Source organism: Oryctolagus cuniculus, chromosome 17, assembly GCF_964237555.1.
Source record: "Oryctolagus cuniculus chromosome 17, mOryCun1.1, whole genome shotgun sequence".
Lineage (NCBI taxonomy): Eukaryota > Metazoa > Chordata > Mammalia > Lagomorpha > Leporidae > Oryctolagus > Oryctolagus cuniculus.
In genome coordinates this window covers 11,324,095-11,343,915 of record NC_091448.1, presented here as the reverse complement: position 1 = coordinate 11,343,915, position 19,821 = coordinate 11,324,095, and the positions used below count along the sequence as shown (strand labels likewise).

The following is a 19,821-nucleotide window of genomic DNA, read 5'->3' as shown; positions in this document are numbered from 1 at the left end:
CCTCTTCCAGTCCAGCTCTCTGCTGTGGCCTGGGAAAGCAGTAGAAGATGGCCCAAGTGCTTGGGCCCTGCACCCGCATGGGAGACCAGGAAGAAGCACCTGGCTCCTGGCTTCAGATCAGCGCAGCGCCGGCCACGGCGGCCATTTGGGGAGTGAACCAACGGAAGGAAGACCTTTCTCTCTGTCTCTCTCTTTCTCTCACTGTCTAACTCGGCCTGTCAAATTAAAAAAAAAAAAAAATGGCACTACGTAAACTTCACTGTCTTCCTTAGGAACCAAGGGATGTGGTCCATCATTTATAAGTGACTCTGAACAAGTCGCATACGTTTTCTATACTTCATCCTCTTGATTTTAAAAATGAGACAACCCCTGGAGTCCTAGGGGTCCAAGAGTGATTGGAAAAGTCACAGCTGGGGGACTGGCACTGTGGCATATTGGGTAAAGCCACTGCCTGCAGTGCTGGCATCTCATATAGGCACCGGTTTGAGTCTCGGCTGCTGCACTGCTAGGGCCTGGGAAAGCAGTAGAAGATGGCTCAAGTCCTTGGGCCCCTGCACCCTTGTGGGAGACCTGGAAGAAGCTCCTGGCTCCTAGCTTTGGATCAGCGCAGCTCTGGCCGTTGCGGCCATTCAGGGGGGTGAACCAGTGGGTAGAAGACCTCTCTCTCTCTCTCTCTTTCTGCTTCTGCCTCTCTGTAACTCTGCCTTTCAAATAAATAAATAAATCTTAAAAAAAAAGAAAAGTTACAGCTGAGTATTGGACCAAGGGAAACCTGGCCGTTGTGGAGGAGCCTAGTTGTAATAAGAATTCTTTTTTTTATTTTTTTTTTATTTTTATTTTTTGACAGGCAGAGTGAGAGAGAGAGACAGAGAGAAAGGTCTTCCTTTGCCGTTGGTTCACCCTCCAATGGCCACCGCGGCTGGCGTGTTGCAGCCGGCGCACCGCGCTGATCCGATGGCAGGAGCCAGGTGCTTCTCCTGGTCTCCCATGGGGTGCAGGGCCCAAGCACTTGGGCCATCCTCCACTGCACTCCCTGGCCACAGCAGAGAGCTGGCCTGGAAGAGGGGCAACCGGGACAGAATCCGGCACCGCGACCGGGACTAGAACCCGATGTGCCGGCGCCGCTAGGTGGAGGATTAGCCTAGTGAGCCGCGGCGCCGGCCAATAAGAATTCTTATAATGTATCATTACTGCTAATACATTATTACTCTTACTGTTTACTAGTACTAATTAAAACGCTTATTAAAAATGTTTGCTTTGTCCCCAATCCTATATTAAGTACCATCCATATGATTTTTCAAAAAATATTTGTTTATTTATTTGACAGAATCGACAGAGAGGGAATGACAGAGAGATCTTTCATCTGCTGGTTCACTACCCACGTGGCCATGACAGCCAGAAGGCTGGTCCAGTCTGAAGCCAGGAGCCCAGAACTCCATCCTGGTCTCCCACATGAGTGGCAGGATCCCAAGTATTTGGGCTGTCATTCCCTGCTTTCCCAGGTGCATTGTGGGGAACTGGCACTCTGATATGAGAAGCCAGCATTGCAAGCGGTGGCTTAACCAAATGTGCCTCCAGCCATGTGATTTTTTTTTTTTTAAGATTTATTTACTCATTTGAGAGGCAAGAGTTACACAGAGAAAGAAGGACAGGCAGAGCGAGAGAGAGAAAGAGAGAGAGAGAGGTCTTCCATCCGCTGGTTCACTCCCCAGGTGGCCACAACAGCTGGAGCTGTGCCAGTCTGAAGCCAGGAGCCATGAACTTGTGGATCTCCCACATTGGTGCAGGGGTCCAAGGACTTGGGGCATCTTCCACTGCTTTCCCAGGCCACAGAAGAGCTGGATCGGAAGTAGGGCAGTTGGAACTGGAACCAGCACCCATATGGGATGCCAGCACTGCAGGCGGTGGCTTTACCTGCTATGCCACAGCACCACAGAGCCGCCCCCCCCCTTTTAAGATTTATTTATTTATTTTTTTGACAGGCAGAGTGGACAGTGAAAGAGAGAGACAGAGAGAAAGGTCTTCCTTTGCTGTTGGTTCACCCTCTAATGGCCACCAAGGCCGGCATGCTGCAGCCAGCGCACTGCGCTGATCCGATGGCAGGAGCCAGGTACTTATCCTGGTCTCCCATGGGGTGCAGGGCCCAAGCACTTGGGCCATCCTCCACTGCACTCCCTGGCCACAGCAGAGAGCTGGCCTGGAAGAGGGGCAACCGGGACAGAATCCGGCACCGCGACCGGGACTAGAACCCGATGTGCCGGCGCCGCTAGGTGGAGGATTAGCCTATTGAGCCGCGGCGCCGGCCTTAAAATTTATTTTAATTTGAAAGGCAGAGTTACAGAGAAGCAGGGGCAGAGAGAGGGAAAAAAAAGAGAGATCTTCCATCCGCTGGTTCATTCCCCAAATGGCCGCAACGACTGGAGCTGCGCCGATCCGAAGCCAGGAGCTTCTTCTGGGTCTCCCACACAGAGAGCTGGATCGGAAGTGGAGCAGCTGGGACTGGAACTCAGGCCTATGGAATGCAGGCACTGCAGGCGGCGGCTTTACCCTCTGTCCCATCATCCATGTGATTTTAACACCATCAGTAATCTACAGTGGACATTGATTAGCCCCAATTTACAGATGAGGAAAGTTGAGGCATGGAGCACTGGAGAGGTTCTCCCAGGGTTGCACGTTTCTCGAGATGCACTGGCCCTCTTTGCAGCTGGAGCTGGTTCACAGGTGGCCTCTGTGGTGTTTGGACCTGGAGGTGGCCTCCGCCGAGTCTTGCTAGCCGCACACCGATTATTTTGCCCACTCTGGTTAGAAACTGGCTTCACCTTGTTCTCTCAATCCTAGCGAGACCAAGCGTGAAAACCCTTGCTTTTTTCACTTCTCCCGGGAAAGCACTGCATTACCATGCTAATCAACCCCCCCAAACAAAACTAACTCTGTTTAGTTCTAAACAAGAACAAAAGAACCTTTGCAGTCTGGAGTCCAGGACCAGAAAAATCAGGAAATTAAGTTAAGGGCCCAGCTCCCCTCTCTGCTTCTTCTGTTGTGTCTGTTGGAAGCCAAGCAGCAGGCAGAACCCCCCATCCCCACCCCCGTCCGTCCTTTGCAGCAGCTGAGGCTATAATGATGCCCTGAAAAAGACCCTCAGTATCTTCTTGGGAAAAAAATCAGCTCTCCAGAGCTGTGCCCGAAGCTCCTTCTCCCCTAGCCCTCTGGCCCTGGGTCATTTGCATGAGAACAGATTCCTTTGTGCAGAGTTGGCCTGCCTGTTCTCGGTCCACGTTATGGGCCTTCAAGTCTTCCTGGTGGGTTGCTAGGCAGATATGACCCTGGCTTGCAAATAAGCTCCCTGCATTTACCAGCTTGGGAGAACTTGATCCAGGATAAGTGGATTGAAAGCAACCTCTCGGGCCGGGGCTGTTGGTGCAGCAGGTTAACGCCCTGGCCTGAAGCGCTGGCATCCCATATGGGCACTGGTTCGAGACCCGCTGCTCCACTTCCTATCCTGCCTGGGAAAGCAGTAGAAAATAGCCCAAGTCCTTGGGCCCCTGGACCTGCATGGGAGACCTGGTAGACACTCCTGGCTCCTAGCTTCAGATCGGCGCAGCTCTGGCCGTTGCAGCCAATTGGGGAGTGAACCAGCGGAATCAGAGTGAACTCTCTCTCTCTTTCTGCCTCTTCTCCCTCTGTGTAACTCTGACTTTCAAATAAATAAATCTGAAAGAAAGAAAGAAAGCAACCTCTCCCAAGCTCAGAGGGCAGGGTCCCGTGAGCCTGCTTCTGGGACCTGCGTCTTCAGGCAGCTGTTGAAAAAGGAGGGGCAAGGCCGGCGCCGCGGCTCACTAGGCTAATCCTCCACCTTGCGGCGCCGGCACACCGGGTTCTAGTCCCGGTCGGGGTGCCGGACTCTGTCCCGGTTGCCCCTCTTCCAGGCCAGCCCTCTGCTGTGGCCAGGGAGTGCAGTGGAGGATGGCCCAAGTGCTTGGGCCCTGTACCCCATGGGAGACCAGGAGAAGTACCTGGCTCCTGCCATCGGATCAGCGCCTGGCTCCTGCCATCAGATCAGCGTGGTGCACCAGCCACAGCGTGCCGGCCGCGGCCTCCATTGGAGGGTGAACCAACGGCAAAGGAAGACCTTTCTCTCTGTCTCTCTCTCTCACTGTCCACTCTGCCTGTCAAAAAATAAAAAAAAAATTAAAAAAAAAAAAAAGAAAAAGGAGGGGCAAGGGGAAAAGCTTCTGGGGGAGGCCTTGCTGACTCTTCCTCTCTCTCTCTGTCTCCCTTCCCACCTGTCTTCCCACCTACAGGCAGCCTGTGCTGGGGGCAAGCCACTTGTGTTTAATCGAAATCAATTCTGTCTTTTAATTTAATTTTCTTTATTTGAAAGGCAGAGTTAGAGAAGAGAGAGATCTTCCATCTACTGGTTCACTCCCCAAATGGCTGTAGCTGATCTGAAGCCAGGAGCCAGGAGTTTCTTCCAGGTCTCCAATGTGGTTAGCAGGGGCCCAAGCACTTGGGCCATCTCCTGCTACTTTCCCAGGCACATAAGCAGGAGCTGGATCAGAAGCGGAGCAGCCGAGACTGGAACCGGTGCCCTTATGGGCTGCCGGCATTGCAAGAGGCGGCTTAACCCATTACACCACAATGCCAGCCCTGAAGCCAATTCTTGCTCTAAAACTTGAATCTGTGTTTCTCTAGCAGGCCAAGAACCTCAGCAAGTGCTGTCTTAGGAACCTTTTAGTGAGCTGCTAGTCCAGGTAGAGGGACTGGGGTTACCTTGTGGCTTGTGGCTCTCCCCACCCCACCCCGCTTGACAGCTGTAGGAAGGTGAGGCCTGCAGGGGGGAGGGGTGTGCATGTTCCTGGGGGGATATGAAGATCTGCCAAGGGCTTCTGGGGTGCAGCTCGTGAAGGTGCTGATAATACCCAGCCCTAGGGCTGTTGCAGGAGAGGCTTAGCGCCGGGTGTGGCCTGGGTGAGGCTCAGGGAGAGGCTCTGGAACGCTCCCTCGATGCACCCCGTGGCTCCTTGGGTTTAGGAGAGGGGTAAACCCTACCGCGGGCAGAGGGGATCATAGCAGGACTGGCCCGAGGGGCCCCGGGAGGGATGAGCCAGCAGCCTCAGAGGAAGGCAGGGCCTGCCCTGTTTGGGGACAGTGAGGTCACTTCACCTGTGGCAGCAGGGGCCTGTTGCAATCTGAATTCTTTCGCGCCTGCTTACCACTCAGTGCGGTATTGATGACGGATCACTGGGTGTGACTCATTAACTCTGGAGTAACTTGTATTTGATTTCAACACTAGATTTCGTTCCCAGATTTCTCAGCCTTCGTAATTTACTGCTCCTGTAGTTCTGACATACTCTCGCTGCTTAAAAGGAGGGGTGGGGCTGGGGAACAGAGGCTCCTATAAAGTGTCTCCCGCGTGTTGCCAAAGTTCTTTCAAAACAGACCCCAGTTCTCCGAGCAAAATCAAGTCAAGCACGCTGCGTTTGGGAACACATCCATGTCACGTGACGCTTTACGACGCGGTGGTGGGTTGTGACATCTCACTGGCTCTGCTGGCAAGTTGCTGTGGATGCGACCATCAGGCTTAAATCAACCTTCACTGGATGGATGTTGAAGTAGCCCCACCTGCCCTGTCCCAAGGAATCAAAATCAGCTCTCCTACTGTATCTCCCTTGTGGAGGGAGAGGCTGGCTTCCCCAGACGCACTGCCCTGTCCACTGGAGCAGGGGCATGTGCCGTGGTAAGCTTCTATTTTAACCCTTTAGGGCAAGAGCAGCCATGCTTTTCCAGGTGGCCACTGGATGATGCAAAAGGGTACCAGCGTGCTGCAGGATTGTGTTGTGGGCAAGAGGCCAGGAGGGGCCCTGCCCTGCCATGGTTGTGGAGAGTCTGGTTCTGTGAGGTGGGCTCGGTAGGGGGTCGGGGACTCTGCCTTCCCTCTCCCACTCTTTGTTCATCTCCAAGCAGCCCCTGCTCTTCCACGGCCCCCCAGTGAGTTCTGAACACAGTCCTCCCGCAGATCACAGAACCACATGGCGGCGGGGCGGGAGGCGGCGGGGAGATGTGGTCCCTTGTCTCCAGGTGTTTACTCTTAGTTTGAAAGGCAGGACTCCTGTGTGAGTGCTGCCTGAAGCAGCATTTCAACAGGTGCAATCTCAGGTGAAAAGGAACAAGCAAGAGTGGCTGGGCAAGGAGAACCGAGGTCATCGGGGAAGAACCGAGGTCATCAAGGAGCTTGCCGAAAGGCTGGGTTTTCAGGCTGGGTCATCCTTCATGTTCATTGCAGTCATTCTGCAGACACTGAGCACTCTCTGGCCAAGATGCTGGAATTACAGCACGCAGAGGCCCCTGGCCCGACACAGTGTACATCCTAGCATTGTGGCTCTTTCTGGCTCAAGCATCCAGCCAAGTGGACAGAGTGCCTGTGGATATTTCTGATCCTGATATGTAATCCCCACTTCCCATTTCACATCAGCACAGGGGAAATTCCCCTCTACCCACCCGCCTTGACCTCACATGGTTGTATTATCCAAAACCACATCTGCTGAAAGACAGTGTACTCTGAGGACGCCAGCTATCACCAGAATCTGCCTGGCACAAGGGACCTGGCTCCGGGTTAGTCGGGATGGCACAGAGTCCCAGGATTGAGTAATAGGGAACTGTAGTTTGGAACTTTGAAAATGCAAACTGGAATGACTTCCCTTTTCTGTTGGTCTTGTTTGTGACTCTGGTGTTCGTAGCTTCTGCCTTCCCTGGCTCCGAATCCAACAGCAGGGCACGCTGACAGGTTCTGGCGAGCATTCCGCTGGTAGCTGCAAGGGAGTCTGGATTTTGCCATCAACACTCAGAATAATTTCAGTGCTAATTTTAGTAGCACTCTGGGCTTGCATAGCACTTTTTCAAAGCGTTCTCATATTTGTCTTTTTGTCCTCAAAACAGTTGTGGAATGGAATAACAACAGCCAACATTTCTGAGCACTTAAGGACGTGGGTTGGGTTATTGCATTCTCAGGTAGTGTTTGGGGTTGAGGAAGCTAATCTGGCTCTCTTTGGGAGGAGACTGAGGCACAGAGCGATTCAGTGTCTCCTTTAAGGTCATACCGCCAGCAAGTGGCTGTGCTGAATGTGGGACACACTTTCTTCTGGAGAGAGGCGACATGTTGCAAAACTCAATTTCCCAAAAGACAAACTGGCCAAGTAACTGCTTCACTGCATTGAGTGTTTTCCCCTGACTTCAGCCTCAGCCCCAGCAGTTCTCAGATGAAGCTTTAGAGGCATCCTGTCTGCCTGTGCGCAGGATGCTGGAATATGACACTGCAGACTGCACCTTAAGCAACAGAAATTGTAAGAAGAAAGAGTTGGCCAGTTGATTCTTGTTGAGAGCTCACTTTCTGGCTTGTGGATGGCAGCCTTCTTGCTATGGCCTCACAGTCAAGAGAAAAAAAACACTCTTATAAAGACATTAATCCAATCATAAGGGTCCCAGTCTCATAACCTCATTGAATCCCTATTACCTCCCAAAGACCATGACTTTGGGAATCAGAGCTTAAACATACAAATTTGGGGTAGGGATGGGGAGTTACAATCTAAAACATTTTATTGTCGAGGTGGCATGGATCTGGGGCAAGGATAAATCCACAAAAATAGAAGAGATAGTCCATAGCACTTCAGAGACAATTCCCTAGGCTCATATAAAACTGACAAAGGAAAAAATGAAACTTTGACACGTGAACATTGACCATGCTTGACCTGGCAAGGAGACAAGACGTGGGAGGTGGGCCTGCCCCCCAGACTAACCACACACACACACACACACACACACATAGAACCCAAATTTGATCTCACTTCTTCATCTACACATCAGCTTGCAGAGAAAGCAGAAGTCTGGGGCACATCTGAATGATCTGGTGGGGGATAGGATCCACTATGTCCAGAAAGAGAGGCCTTTTCCAGGACAGATCAACAGTTTGCAAATCTATTGCAGGAAAAGGAAAAGGGGGACCATAAGTGACAAGATACCCGGTACAATGTGTGGTGGACATTGTTTAGATACTGATTAGAACAGACCAACTATAAAAAAATGAGACAATGGAGGACATTTGAACACTGGATTTTGGATGGTACTAAAAATTACTAATTAAAAAATATTTATTTGAGAAAGAAAAGAGAGACAGAGTTCCATCTACTGGTTCATTCCCCATATACCTGCAATGGCCAGGGGAGCCAGAAACTCAGTCTGAGTCTCCCACATGGGTGGCTGGAACCCCATCATCTGGGTCATCATCACTGCCTCCCAGGGTCTGCATTAGCAGGAAGTCAGGCACTTGAACGTGGGACATGAACATGTTGAACCACGAAGCTACATGCCTGCCCCATTCATGTTTAAAAGAAAGGTATTAGAAGGCATTTGAAAAGAACTTGTCTTCTAGAGATTCATATGGAAATATTTATGGACAGGATCACGTGACATCTAGGGTTTTCTTCAGAATGACACAGTGTGGGAAGGGGAGGCCCCTGGCATGTGTTGATAACTGGGCTCTGGATGTGGGTGGTGGTGTGTGACTGTCTCCATTTTCTCGGGCTTGACCACTTCCCTCATAAAATACTTAACAAGTAGGCTGGCACCGCGGCTCAGTAGGCTAATCCTCCACCTAGCGGCGCCGGCACACCGGGTTCTAGTCCCGGTCGGGGCGCCGGATTCTGTCCCGGTTGCCCCTCTTCCAGGCCAGCTCTCTGCTGTGGCCAGGGAGTGCAGTGGAGGATGGCCCAAGTGCTTGGGCCCTGCACCCCATGAGAGACCAGGAGAAGCACCTGGCTCCTGCCATTGGATCAGCACGATGCACTGGCCACAGCGCACCAGCCGTGGCGGCCACTGGAGGGTAAACCAACGGCAAAAGGAAGACCTTTCTCTCTGTCTCTCTCTCTCACTGTCCACTCTGCCTGTCAAAAAAAAAAAAAAAAAAAAAAAAAAAAAAAAAAAAAAAACTTAACAAGTAATGAGTACATGCAGCTTTTCCAAAAGTTCTTAAGAATTTGGCACCCAAGCTTTCAGGGGCAGGATGTCCTTTAATTGACCTTGACTCCTTTCTCCTTGGCCATAGCGCTCAGGATTTTCTTCTCAAGTAGAGGACAAAGGTTGAGAGAAACGGTGTCAGTCAGAGTCTCGTCATTCCAGGACAAAGATCCAACTCCCAGGGGCTACTGAGATTTTAGATATGCGGGATGACACCACCTTGGCTCTCCCAATGGGCTCCTGCCACGTGGCCTCCTGTGCAGAGTGTCAGCAGGTGGTTCCAGCCAGCCTAAAGTAGGCAGGTGTCCTGTGGTCCCTATGGATGGATTTCCTGACATCGATGGGTTCACAGACATGATATTTCCAACAACAGGGTCTGGATTGAGGTCTCTAAGTTAAAAAAAAAAAAAAGGCATTTAAATTGTCTACATGGAATTGCTTTCCCAGCCTGGGAGGAGGCATTCAATCAAAGATGTCCTTGGCATCCTTTGTTCAATTCTACAGTTTCACTCCCCAAATAGTCCCAGCAGCCAAGGCTGAGCCACGCTGAAGCCAGGAGCCTGGCACTCCATCCAGGTATCCCACGTGGGTGTGAGGGCCCAAGCACTTGGGCCATTTTCCACTGCTTTCCCAGGTGCATTAGCAGGGAGCTGGATCAGAAGTGGAGCAACTGGGCCTCCAATTAGTGCTTCCATGGTATGCCAGTAACCTGCTGTGCTGCAACACGGGCCTCTCCCCCATCCTCTAAAGAGAGCAGTCTTCTACGTTGAGCCAGCTCCATTCTGATATGTTGGAGTGTAGGAAGGGGCTGTGAGGTTGTTTATTACATGTAAATATTAGATCACTCCTTGTCCCTACTATGATGGAAACTGGGTTTTCCTGTTCACCTGGGCCGGGACTAAGGTGAGGCAAAATTTAAGGATGCACTCACTGCTTCAGTCTTGCAAGTACAGGGTGGCCGCCTGCGAGGGAGTGCTACCTCCTTAAATGTTATGCCCTGGGCACTTTCACCTGCCTCACCCTAGCTAGCTCTGTCTCTCACCTGGCTCACCTGGACTGATGTAGTAGATTTCCAACGTCTCGGCTTCTTCCCTTACCTGCTGCCCTGCCTCGCACTTGCGTATTCTCAACTGAGCAGCCTGTGGGATTCTTGCCACTCTTGCTCCTACCCTCCATTGGCTTTGAATCCTTTCTGTGTCTTCTCTGACTCCATCGAACACTCCCTGATCTGCATTCCACTGCCACAGCGGCTTCTTTGCGGCTCCTCCTATGAACTAGACCTTGGCCTTTCTTGGTTTCCTTGTCTGCCCTTCCTTGTCTGTGTGAGTTCCACAGATCCTTACTCCCTTACTGCCTACAGATCCTTAGACCAATAACTCTTTTGCATTGTCCCTCACCGTCATCTTTAAGTTGGCACCTGCTCACCCCCCGACTCGTGAACCCCTTCCTGCTTTGATTTTCCCTCTGGTACTCACATGTGACTTAGTTCACCCCTAGCCCACCACCACCTTCCAAAAGTAGATGGTGTGAGGGTGGGGGTTCAGGTCAGTTTCCTTGGCGGCTGTGTGCATGGCGCCTGGATTAAGACTTACCACTCAGTACACACTTGGTGGACCGGTAACAATGCATGGGAGAATCATTCAGGCCCAAAGGAGGCCCCCATGTGACTGCTGGCCCCCAGCCAGTGCAGAGACCGTGTTCTGACTTGGCGGGCAGAAACACCAGGACACTGCAACCAGAGACACGCTCCCCCTAGCTGTGCTGTCTTTTTTGGCTTCGGCTCATCAGAAGCCTTTGTCTCCGGAAAACCAACAGAGCCCTCCGCCAGAAAGGTCTGCCTGACCTTCTTGTTATTTCAGCTGTTTTCAAGGTTCTCTAGGAGGATTCTTGGCCACAGGGGGGCCCGTGGGGCGCCAGGGTCCCGTGATGCAGCAAGTGGTTCAGGAAGCCCAAGGACTTCCAGCTCTGGGTTATTCGGACACCGCTCAGCAGAACTCCAAGTTGCCTTAACCTGCTCGCCCCTTGGCCCTTCTTAGCCTTCCAGCCTGCCTGCTGGGTGCCTGTACCCATACACAAGCCGACAGCTGGAGAGTCAAACTCGAACTTACCCGGCATCCCTGCTTTGCAATGGGGCTCGGAGAGACGAACACAGGACATCGGTACCGCTGATCAGCAGTTGCAGTTTGCTCTATGGCATGGGGAGCAGTTGGTCCTTGTGCTCAGCAGTGCTCTGTCACCGTCAGTGACACCTGCTCTGGAGGGGCAGGTGGGCCCTTGTAGGATTTGTTGAGTAAGCAGTCAGCTAGCTACCTTCCCCAGAAGGAAGGAGACCTGCCTTATAGGCCAGACTTCCTGTTTCCTCCTCAGCTTGGAGGAGTGCTTCTTGCCTCTTGTCCACTCTCCTTTCTGAGAGTGATATATAAAGGAAAAGTTGGGAAAGTCGCACCACATAGGGTCTGAGGGCAGCAAGCAGGGCCAATGTCTATAGGGCGTCTGAGCTCCAAGTTCTCGGGTTGGATTCTAATCAAAGTTCATGGCTTGGAGCCTGTTCTTTGAATGTCTGGTTTGCCTTTTTCCCCATATTAAAAATAAATAAATAAATCAATGGGGATTAAACGTCTCCCTGGAGGTGTGGGTGAAAAGGATAATGCAGTGATGTGCTGGCAAAGTTAGCTTATTTCCATTCTGTGAACATTTTAAGTACTGTATTAATGATTCTCTTTGAAAATCCTCAAAGGAATGTTTTATCGCAGAATGCTGAAGAAAAACAGCTATGTATGATCCCACCTTAATTTTAGCTTCTTTCTTAAGTGAATTCTCCGCCTCCTCCATCCCAGAAGTCTGGTATGTTGGGTCATTCCAAAATGGATTATTGACCAGGAATGAGGCCACCCTAGTATTGCAAGCTAAGTAGCTTTAGGAAGAAAGGCCTCCTGTGCCTGCTGCCCATGGTCAGAAGCCAGTAGGACAAGGCTGGGATTTAGCCAGCAGGTCAGCAGGTGTGTGTTAAGCACTCTTCCCGTGCGAGCCTTCTTTCTTCTAGACAGGGGGTGGTTTTGGGAGCCTCCGGATCAACAAATACCCATCAAATCTAATTGAGTTTGAAATAAATCTCTATTTGGAAAACAGAAGAATTTGCTTTTCTGAACAATTGATTTATTGGCCTCCAGATGACCATGACTGTTTACTTGGACTTCCTTTTATTTTGATTAAGTACATATCTGTCCATGCTTTGATTTTTATCTGGGTCTTCCAGAATGTATATATATCCAACCATACCCATCCACATGGGTTGACCATTGGGTTGGCTGCAGGGATGTGCAACTAGACAGACATGGTATCTGTCACAAACCCAGCCCCTGTAGCATCTGTATATTTTACAAACTGGCTCTCTTTTCATCCCTTCTGTGGGTTAGGTGTTCAACTCAGTTTTTCATTTGATCTAGACTCTAGAATTTCAACTCTGTGTGTCCTTACTAAACTTGCGATTTTAGAGCTCTTAAGGGTAATAGGGCTTTATTCTTAGTTCTATTTGCACCCTGCAGTCAAAAGTGTAACTTTCAATTCCTGCCTTTCAACACTCAGTCTGATAAGTTGCTTTGTGTTTGTCCGCTAAAGCTGACTCATATCTAATTAGGTTAAGTTCCTCTCCCTCCTTTTTTTTTTCTTGAGGACCAAACTCATAAGGTTTTTACCTTCAGACACGTTGTTACTCAAAATGTGACCCAAGGACTGGCTCTAGACCTCACACCGGAAGCTGTTAGAAGCACAGGTCTTGGGAGCCGTGTTGTGGCACAGTGGGCTGCGTCCCATGTCAAAGTGCCAGTTCATGTCTTGGCTTCTCCATTTTCCATCCCCAGCTCCCTGCTAATGACCCAGGGAGGGCGGCAGAAGATGGCTCAAGTGTTTGAGCCCCTGCCACCCACGTGGGAGACCTGGATGGAGTTCTCGATTCCTGGCTTGGGCTTGGCCCTCCCTGGCCATTGCAGACATTTGGAGAGTGAATCAGTGCATGGAAGATCTCTCTCTCTCTCTCCTCTCTGCATGTGTGTGTAACTGCCTTTCAGATAAATAAATAAATCTAAAACAAAAAAAATATGGCTCTCATGTCCCAGCCTTACCCATGATGTTTGCATTTTATTTTGCTTTTAAGATTCAGTTATTTATTTGAAAGGCAGAGAGAGAGAAGGAGAGACACAGAGGGATTTTCCATCCACTGGTTCACTCCCCAAATGTCCGCAACAACTGGGGCTAGAACAGGCTGAAGCCAGGAGCCAGGAGCTTCTTCTGGGTCTCCCACATGGGTGCAGAGGCCCAAGCATTGGGGCCATCTTCTGCTACTTACCCAGGCGCATTAGCAGGAAGCTGGATCAGAAGTGGTGCAGCTGGGACTTGGACCAGCACCCATATGGGATGCCAGTTCTGCAATGGCAGCTCAACCAGCTGTGCCATAGCTCTGGCCCCTGATATCTGCATTTTGATAAATATAATCTCTACAGCGAATTCATGTGTATATCTAAGTGTCAGAAGTGGTTGAACAATGTCTTCAGATTTTCTTATTAAAAATTACATTGGGGCAGACATTGGGGCAGGATGTGTGAAACCACTGTTGGGATGCCCACATCCCATATCAGAGTGCCTGGGTTTGAGTCCTGGTTCCTCTGCTTCTGTTCCAGCTTCCTGCTGATGCACACCCTGGGAGACAGTGGTGATGGATGAAGTACTTGGGTGCCTGCCACCCACATTCAAGACCTGGATGGAATTCCTGGCTCCTGGGTTTGGCCTGGCCAATCCCTGACTGCTATTGTAGGGATTCAAGGGGTGAACCAATGGATGTACAATATCTTTCTCTTTCTCTCTATCACTCTGACTCTCAAATAAATAAATCTTAAAAAAAAAAAACACACACACACAAAAAACAATTAGAATTGCAAGGTCAGGATGAAAAGGGACACATTTCCATTAAGCAGTTTTTTGAAAACATTTTTTAACGTTGTGAAAATCACAAACATAGAACAAAATGGAAAGAGGTGTATGATGACCAGCCCATGTATTCTCCACCTAGCATACATGATTCACTTTTTCAAACATTTTTCTCCAAATTGATTTCTGTCCAGAATTGTATAAGGAGATGTTAGGTGATAGTGTGACTGCTACAAAGAATCATATCTTGATAATAAGGGTCTTTCTCTTTCTTCTAGATGTCTCAGTGGGTTTGGTAAGGACACAATTGATGTGAGAATGTCTTTGAGCCAGAGAAATACGGGGGTCAGAGTGGGGGAACGCTGGGTTTTAACATTGCTGGGGGCTGGTCCTTGTCCCACTAGCCTCCTGTGCATGGTGACAGGGTTGAGACAGACCCTCTCCAGTGCCGCTTCCAGTGCTGTAACTACAGGTCTGTTGCACATGGTATCATCATTGCTATTTTTCAGGTGGAGAAACTGATGAACCAGTTAAAATATTCGAGTAAGAAGGAAACCATCTGCTAACATGGAAAAGCCATTATTTCCTAAGCTACTGAGTAAAACACAGCTGCCCTGGCCGTTGTAACTCTATTTGCTTGTCAATTTTTGTCATTTCAGGAAACCTCACAGAAACTTGAAGCCCTCAACCATCTGGAACTCAGAAATGCATTCGGGGCTGTCTGTGGTTTCTCAAACATCCAGGTGTTCTGCAGATGCCAGAGTTTTTCCTGTAGTCGCCAGGTGGAGTCCCCAACCGACGGAGAGGCTTGTGCTGCGATGCTGATGTCCCAGAATACAGAAGGGGTCACTTTCTAAGTGACCGAGCACCTCGGTGACACTGAGGTCTGACTGTCGCCCTCAGCCACCTGACTGTTGAGCTGCAGTGGGAGCCATTCCCAGCAGAGGCTCCAGCCACGGCAGGCGTTGCGACTTCCCTGCCTCCTGAACTAGAATTCCAGGAGGGCACCTCATTTCAGGAGCCCCCCTCCATCCCTGGAGCCCTCATCCCCGCCCTCATCCCCACCCTCATCCCCACGGCCACTGGCACCTCCTGGCGAACCTCAGCCTTGCTCCCCAGGGACCTCCTGCCTTGAAAGTGCACTCTTGGGAGAACTGTCCCCCTGCCATCACTCCAGAGAGCCGGAAGCCCCATCTGTCCCACCATGGGCTGGCTCTTCCTCAAGGTTCTGTTGGTGGGAGTGAGCTTCTCAGGCTTTCTGTATCCTCTCGTGGATTTTCACACCAGTGGGAAAGCAGAAGACCGGAAACCAAATTTCGTGATCATTTTGGCCGATGACATGGGCTGGGGCGACCTGGGAGCAAACTGGGCAGAAACAAAGGACACGGCCAACCTCGACGAGATGGCCTCGCAAGGAATGAGGTGAGCCTTAGGGATGCCAGGCCGGCGTCTCTTTGGGTGCCTTACCCCGATTCTGGTGGGGGGAGGGGACTGGGTAAAGCATTTAAAGATCCGCTGACAGACCCACGTTGGTTTCATTAGCTGTCTGAGTAGGTTGGCGGCCAGTGCAGTGTCCTGAGGAAAGCCTCTGATGGTATTGATTGTGTGTTCGTGTGTGTTCCAAGCAGAGAAGACAGAGCGAAACCAAAGTAAGAATCGCAGGCAAGGAGTCTGTGAGCCTGCGGCAGGAGCTTTCAGAGTAGTGGGGAGGTGGGGTGTGGAACCCAGCCTAGGGACTGATGGGAGCCAGCAGCCTTTGCTAAAACATTTTTTTAAAAAGATTTATTTGTTTATTTGAAAGTCAGAGTTACCCAGAGAGAGGAGAGGCAGAGAGAGAGAGAGAGAGAGAGAGAGAGAGAGAGTCTTCCATCTGATGGTTCTTTCCCCGACTGGCTGCAACAGCAGAGCTGCGCCAATCTGAAGCCAGGAGCCAGGAGCTTCTGAGTCTCCCACAGGGCCCAAGGACTTGGGGCATCTTCCGCTGCTTTCCTAGGCCGTAGCAGAGAACTGGATGGGAAGTGGAGCTGCTGGGACTTGAACCAGCACCCATATGGGATGCCGGCACTGCAGGTGGTGGCCTTACCCGCTGTGCTGCAGTGCTGGTCCCTAAAACATTTTTTTGAAGATTTATTTGAAAGCAGGATGGCAGAGAGGAAGAGACACAGAGAGAAAGATCCTCCATCCGCTGCCTCACTCCCCAGAAGGCTGCAATGGCTGGGACTGGGCCAGACTAAAGTCAGGAGGCAGGAACTCCATCCTCATCTCCCATGGGGGTGCCGGGGCCCCATCTTCCGCTGCTTTTCCAGGCGCGTTAGCAGGGAGCTGGATCAGAAGTGGGGCAGCCGGGACTGGAACCAGCGCTTCTATGGGAGGTGGCGGCTTAACTGCTCCACCTCAAATGCCAACCGGGAGCCAGTGGCCTTTGAAGAGCAACTGTGAGTCCATGAGATGCACGTGCTTACTTGGGAGTAGCCAGGACTTAGGTTGAAGGCACACTGGACGCATAGGGGCGGCAGAGAGGGCGCGGGCGCGTCTGATGGGGTGAAGTGTTTGTGAAACAGCCAGTCTAGATTTTTGTTAAAAAGTCTAGCCGCTGTCCCCACAGAGAGCAGGTGTCACAGTGTCTCAACTTCCGGGTTTTGCTCTTGGGCTGGCGTTGCTCTAGCTGGCCTGCACACAGTGGGCTTGGTGGGAATTGTTCTGGGGAGCTACTGAGGGCCCTGGCCTCTGCACAGCCACTCGCATCATCAAGCCCGGAGCTTTTCCCTTGAGATAGGGGCTCCTGGGGGGTGGAGGGGAGGGTCCCTGCTTCTGGTCTTACCCCCTGCATTTCATCTTCCTCACCTCAGCCGAGTGAACCTTCTAGAAACACCCCTCCACATCCAGTCTCTGAAAGATGTTTTGCGGCCCTAAGGACAACATCCTAACAGCTGACAGCATTTTTTTTTTTTTAATATTTATTTGAAAGTCAGAGTTACACAGAGAGAGGAGAGGCAGAGAGAGAGAGAGAGAAAGAGAGAGAGAGAGAGAGAGAGAGTCTTCCATCTGATGGTTCATTCCCCAATTGGCCGCAACAGCAGAGCTTTGCCGATCTGAAGCCAGGAGCCAGGAGCTTCTTCCGGGCTTCCCATGCAGGTGCAGGGGCCCAAGGACTTGGGCCATCTTCTACTGCTTTCCCAGGCCATAGCAGAGCTGAATCGGAAGTGGAGCAGCCAAGACTCAAACCGGTGCGCATATGAGATACCAGCACTGAGGTGGCAGCTTTAGCTGCTACGCCACAGTGCCAGCCCCAACAGCAACTTATAAACTCGTGTCCTTCACTGCCCCTCTGTCTTCTGGCTGACTCTGTTGTTGCCTCCTCCAGGTGGGCCTCGTCCATGCAATGAGCTCCTTGTTCAGGTGTGCTGTCCACTTCCTCTGTTCCAGGAGCTTCTGCTCACTGTTTAGGTCACAGCTCCACTCGGGCTCGTCTGGCAAACCTTCTCAGATGCGTCAGGCGTACCGTGCACTGCTCTTCTTGTGGTCTGTGCTTGAGCATTTCACTGTCTGTTGGGTAGAATAGCACTGTCTCCACCTCTTACCGCCAATTCACAGCCACCGGAACCCCAGAAGGCGACTTATTTGGAAATGTAATTAGTTAATGATCTTGATGGCAAAAAATCAATTCAGAGTGGATCCTTAATCCAACACCTAGTGTCTTTATAAGGAGAGGAGAGGACAGAGAAACACGGAGAGACGAAGGCCACCTGGAGACAGAGGCCGAAACTGGAATGATGTCACCATAAGCCAAAGACTGCTGGCAACCACAGGAAGCCAGGAGAGAGAGAAGGAACAAATCCTCCCCAGAGCTTCCAGAAGACCCAGCCCAGCTGACATCTGCACTCTAGGCTTTGGTCTCCTGAACTATTGTCTCCAGCCGTCTGGTTGTGGCAATCGTCAGGGTGGCTGCCAAAACCCATGTATCTCCCTCCAGCTCTGGACTTCGGGACAAAAAGGGCCTTGTCTATTTGACCTCCTTGTATTCCTAGCATGTGCATAGCACAGGGCCTCATGCATAGTGGACAGTTAATAAACACTTATTCATGAGTAAATGGGCCTTAGGGGTTTAAACTGCTCTGAAGTGTCTCCCCACGTTGTGCAGGTGGGAGGTGGTTCCTGGGGGAGAGCGTTAAACCACAGGTAGCGCTTGCCAGATCCTCATACAGACCTGGGTAGCCAAATACTTAGGAACGTGTGTTGTCAGTGTCCTGGGGGAAATATCCAGCCCAATATTTAAGCTGAGAGTTTGAGGCCTGGGCATTTTGCATGTGAGCCGTCACCACCAGCTCTGCCCAAACAGAAAAGGTGTCTCAGAGGTCAGAGGTGGACAGAATTTGGTGGGCGTGCCTATGTTTGCATCTCTCAGGACAGTCTCCTCTCTAGCTGAGCCCTGTGGCTGTGGCCAGGTGGACGGCCTTGCTCTGTGCTTTGAAGACAGGAAAGCCAGGCTTCCTGTGGGGCCCTGGCTGATTCATTGTGGGCCCCTCCCACTGCCTGCTCATGGCCAGTGGGCAGCCATGGTTCTCAGACAGGAACTCTTACTGCCAGACTGAGCCCAAGTGCCACTTAACTCTCTTCTCTTTTTTTTTTTTTTAATTTTTTTTTATTTTTTTGACAGGCAGAGTGGACAGTGAGAGAGAGAGACAGAGAGAAAGGTCTTCCTTTGCCGTTGGTTCACCCTCCAATGGCTGCCATGGCCGGCGCGCTGCGGCCGGCACACCGCACTGATCCGATGGCAGGAGCCAGGTGCTTCTCCTGGTCTCCCATGCGGGTGCAGGGCCCAAGTACTTGGGCCATCCTCCACTGCACTCCCGGGCCACAGCAGAGAGCTGGCCTGGAAGAGGGGCAACTGGGACAGAATCCGGCGCCCCGACCGGGACTAGAACCCGGTGTGCCGGCGCTGCAAGGTGGAGGATTAACCTAGTGAGCTGCGGAGCCGGCCTTAACTCTCTTCTCTTGTCTCCCTTTTCTGGTGTCTGCTTTTGCTAGCATCGCGGGCATGAGCTCACGGAGAGGCATGAAACAGCAAGAATGATCTATGGCCATACTCCCTTGAGCATGTGCAATCTCATCTGATCGTGGAAGTTAAGCCGGGTCAGGCCTGGTTAGCACTTGGATGGGAGAAACAACAAGAGTGCATGCTTTCACAGTTCAGGAGGCTGGAAGCTCAAAACCAAGGTGCCAGCCGTTTGGTTCAGGAAGCTCTGTGGGAGAGACTGTTTCTTACCTGCTTCCCAACTCTGGGGTCTGCTGGCCATCTTTGGGGTTCTTGTCTTGGAGACTCCAGCTCTTCCTCGGTTGTTACATGGTGTTCTCCTTGCCTGTGGCCGAATTTCCTCCTTCTACTAAAGATGCCAATTACAGATTCAAGACCCACCCTAATCCAGTATGAGCTGGTCTTAACTTGTAAGGACCCCGTTTACAAGTAAGGCCACAGTCACAGGTTCTGGATTGACATGGGATTTGGGAGGACACTATTCAAACTAGTATTAGATTATGTCTCTTTAAAAAAAATTTTTAAAGATTTACTGTTTATTTGAAGCCAGAATTACAGAAAGGCAGAGGCAGAGAGAGAGAGAGAGAGAGAGAGAGAGACAGAAGGAGATCTTCCATCCACTGGTTCACTCCCCAGATGGCTGCAATGGCCGGAGCTGCGCTGATCCTAAGCCAGGAGCCAGGAGCTTCTTCCTGGTCTCCCATGCAGGTCCAGGGGCCCAAGCGCTTGGGCCATCTTCTACTGCTTTCCCAGGCCATAGCAGAGAGTTGGATGGGAAGTGGAGCAGCCAGGACTTGAACTGGTGCCCATATGGGATGCTGGCACCACAGACGGCAGCTTTACCCACTGTGCCA

The 19,821-nt window shown here is 51.2% G+C and overlaps 1 protein-coding gene across 5 annotated transcripts in view; it reads left to right on the top strand.

The window, feature by feature from the left end:
- Window positions 1–19,821, top strand: part of ARSG (arylsulfatase G) — a 132,127-nt gene that overhangs the window by 30,181 nt on the left and 82,125 nt on the right. For 3 of the 5 annotated variants that reach the window (XR_007911558.2, XM_051825882.2, XM_051825880.2), the window contains exon 2: window positions 14,592–15,354. Coding sequence is in view for 4 of the 5 variants with exons in the window: in XM_051825882.2 (XP_051681842.2) it covers window positions 15,137–15,354 (218 nt within the window). In the remaining variant the exon portion in view is untranslated. Of the gene's footprint in view, window positions 1–5,425; window positions 5,738–14,591; window positions 15,355–19,821 lie in introns of those variants that run through there. The other 2 variants (XM_070060404.1, XM_070060405.1) reach the window with 2 other exon arrangements.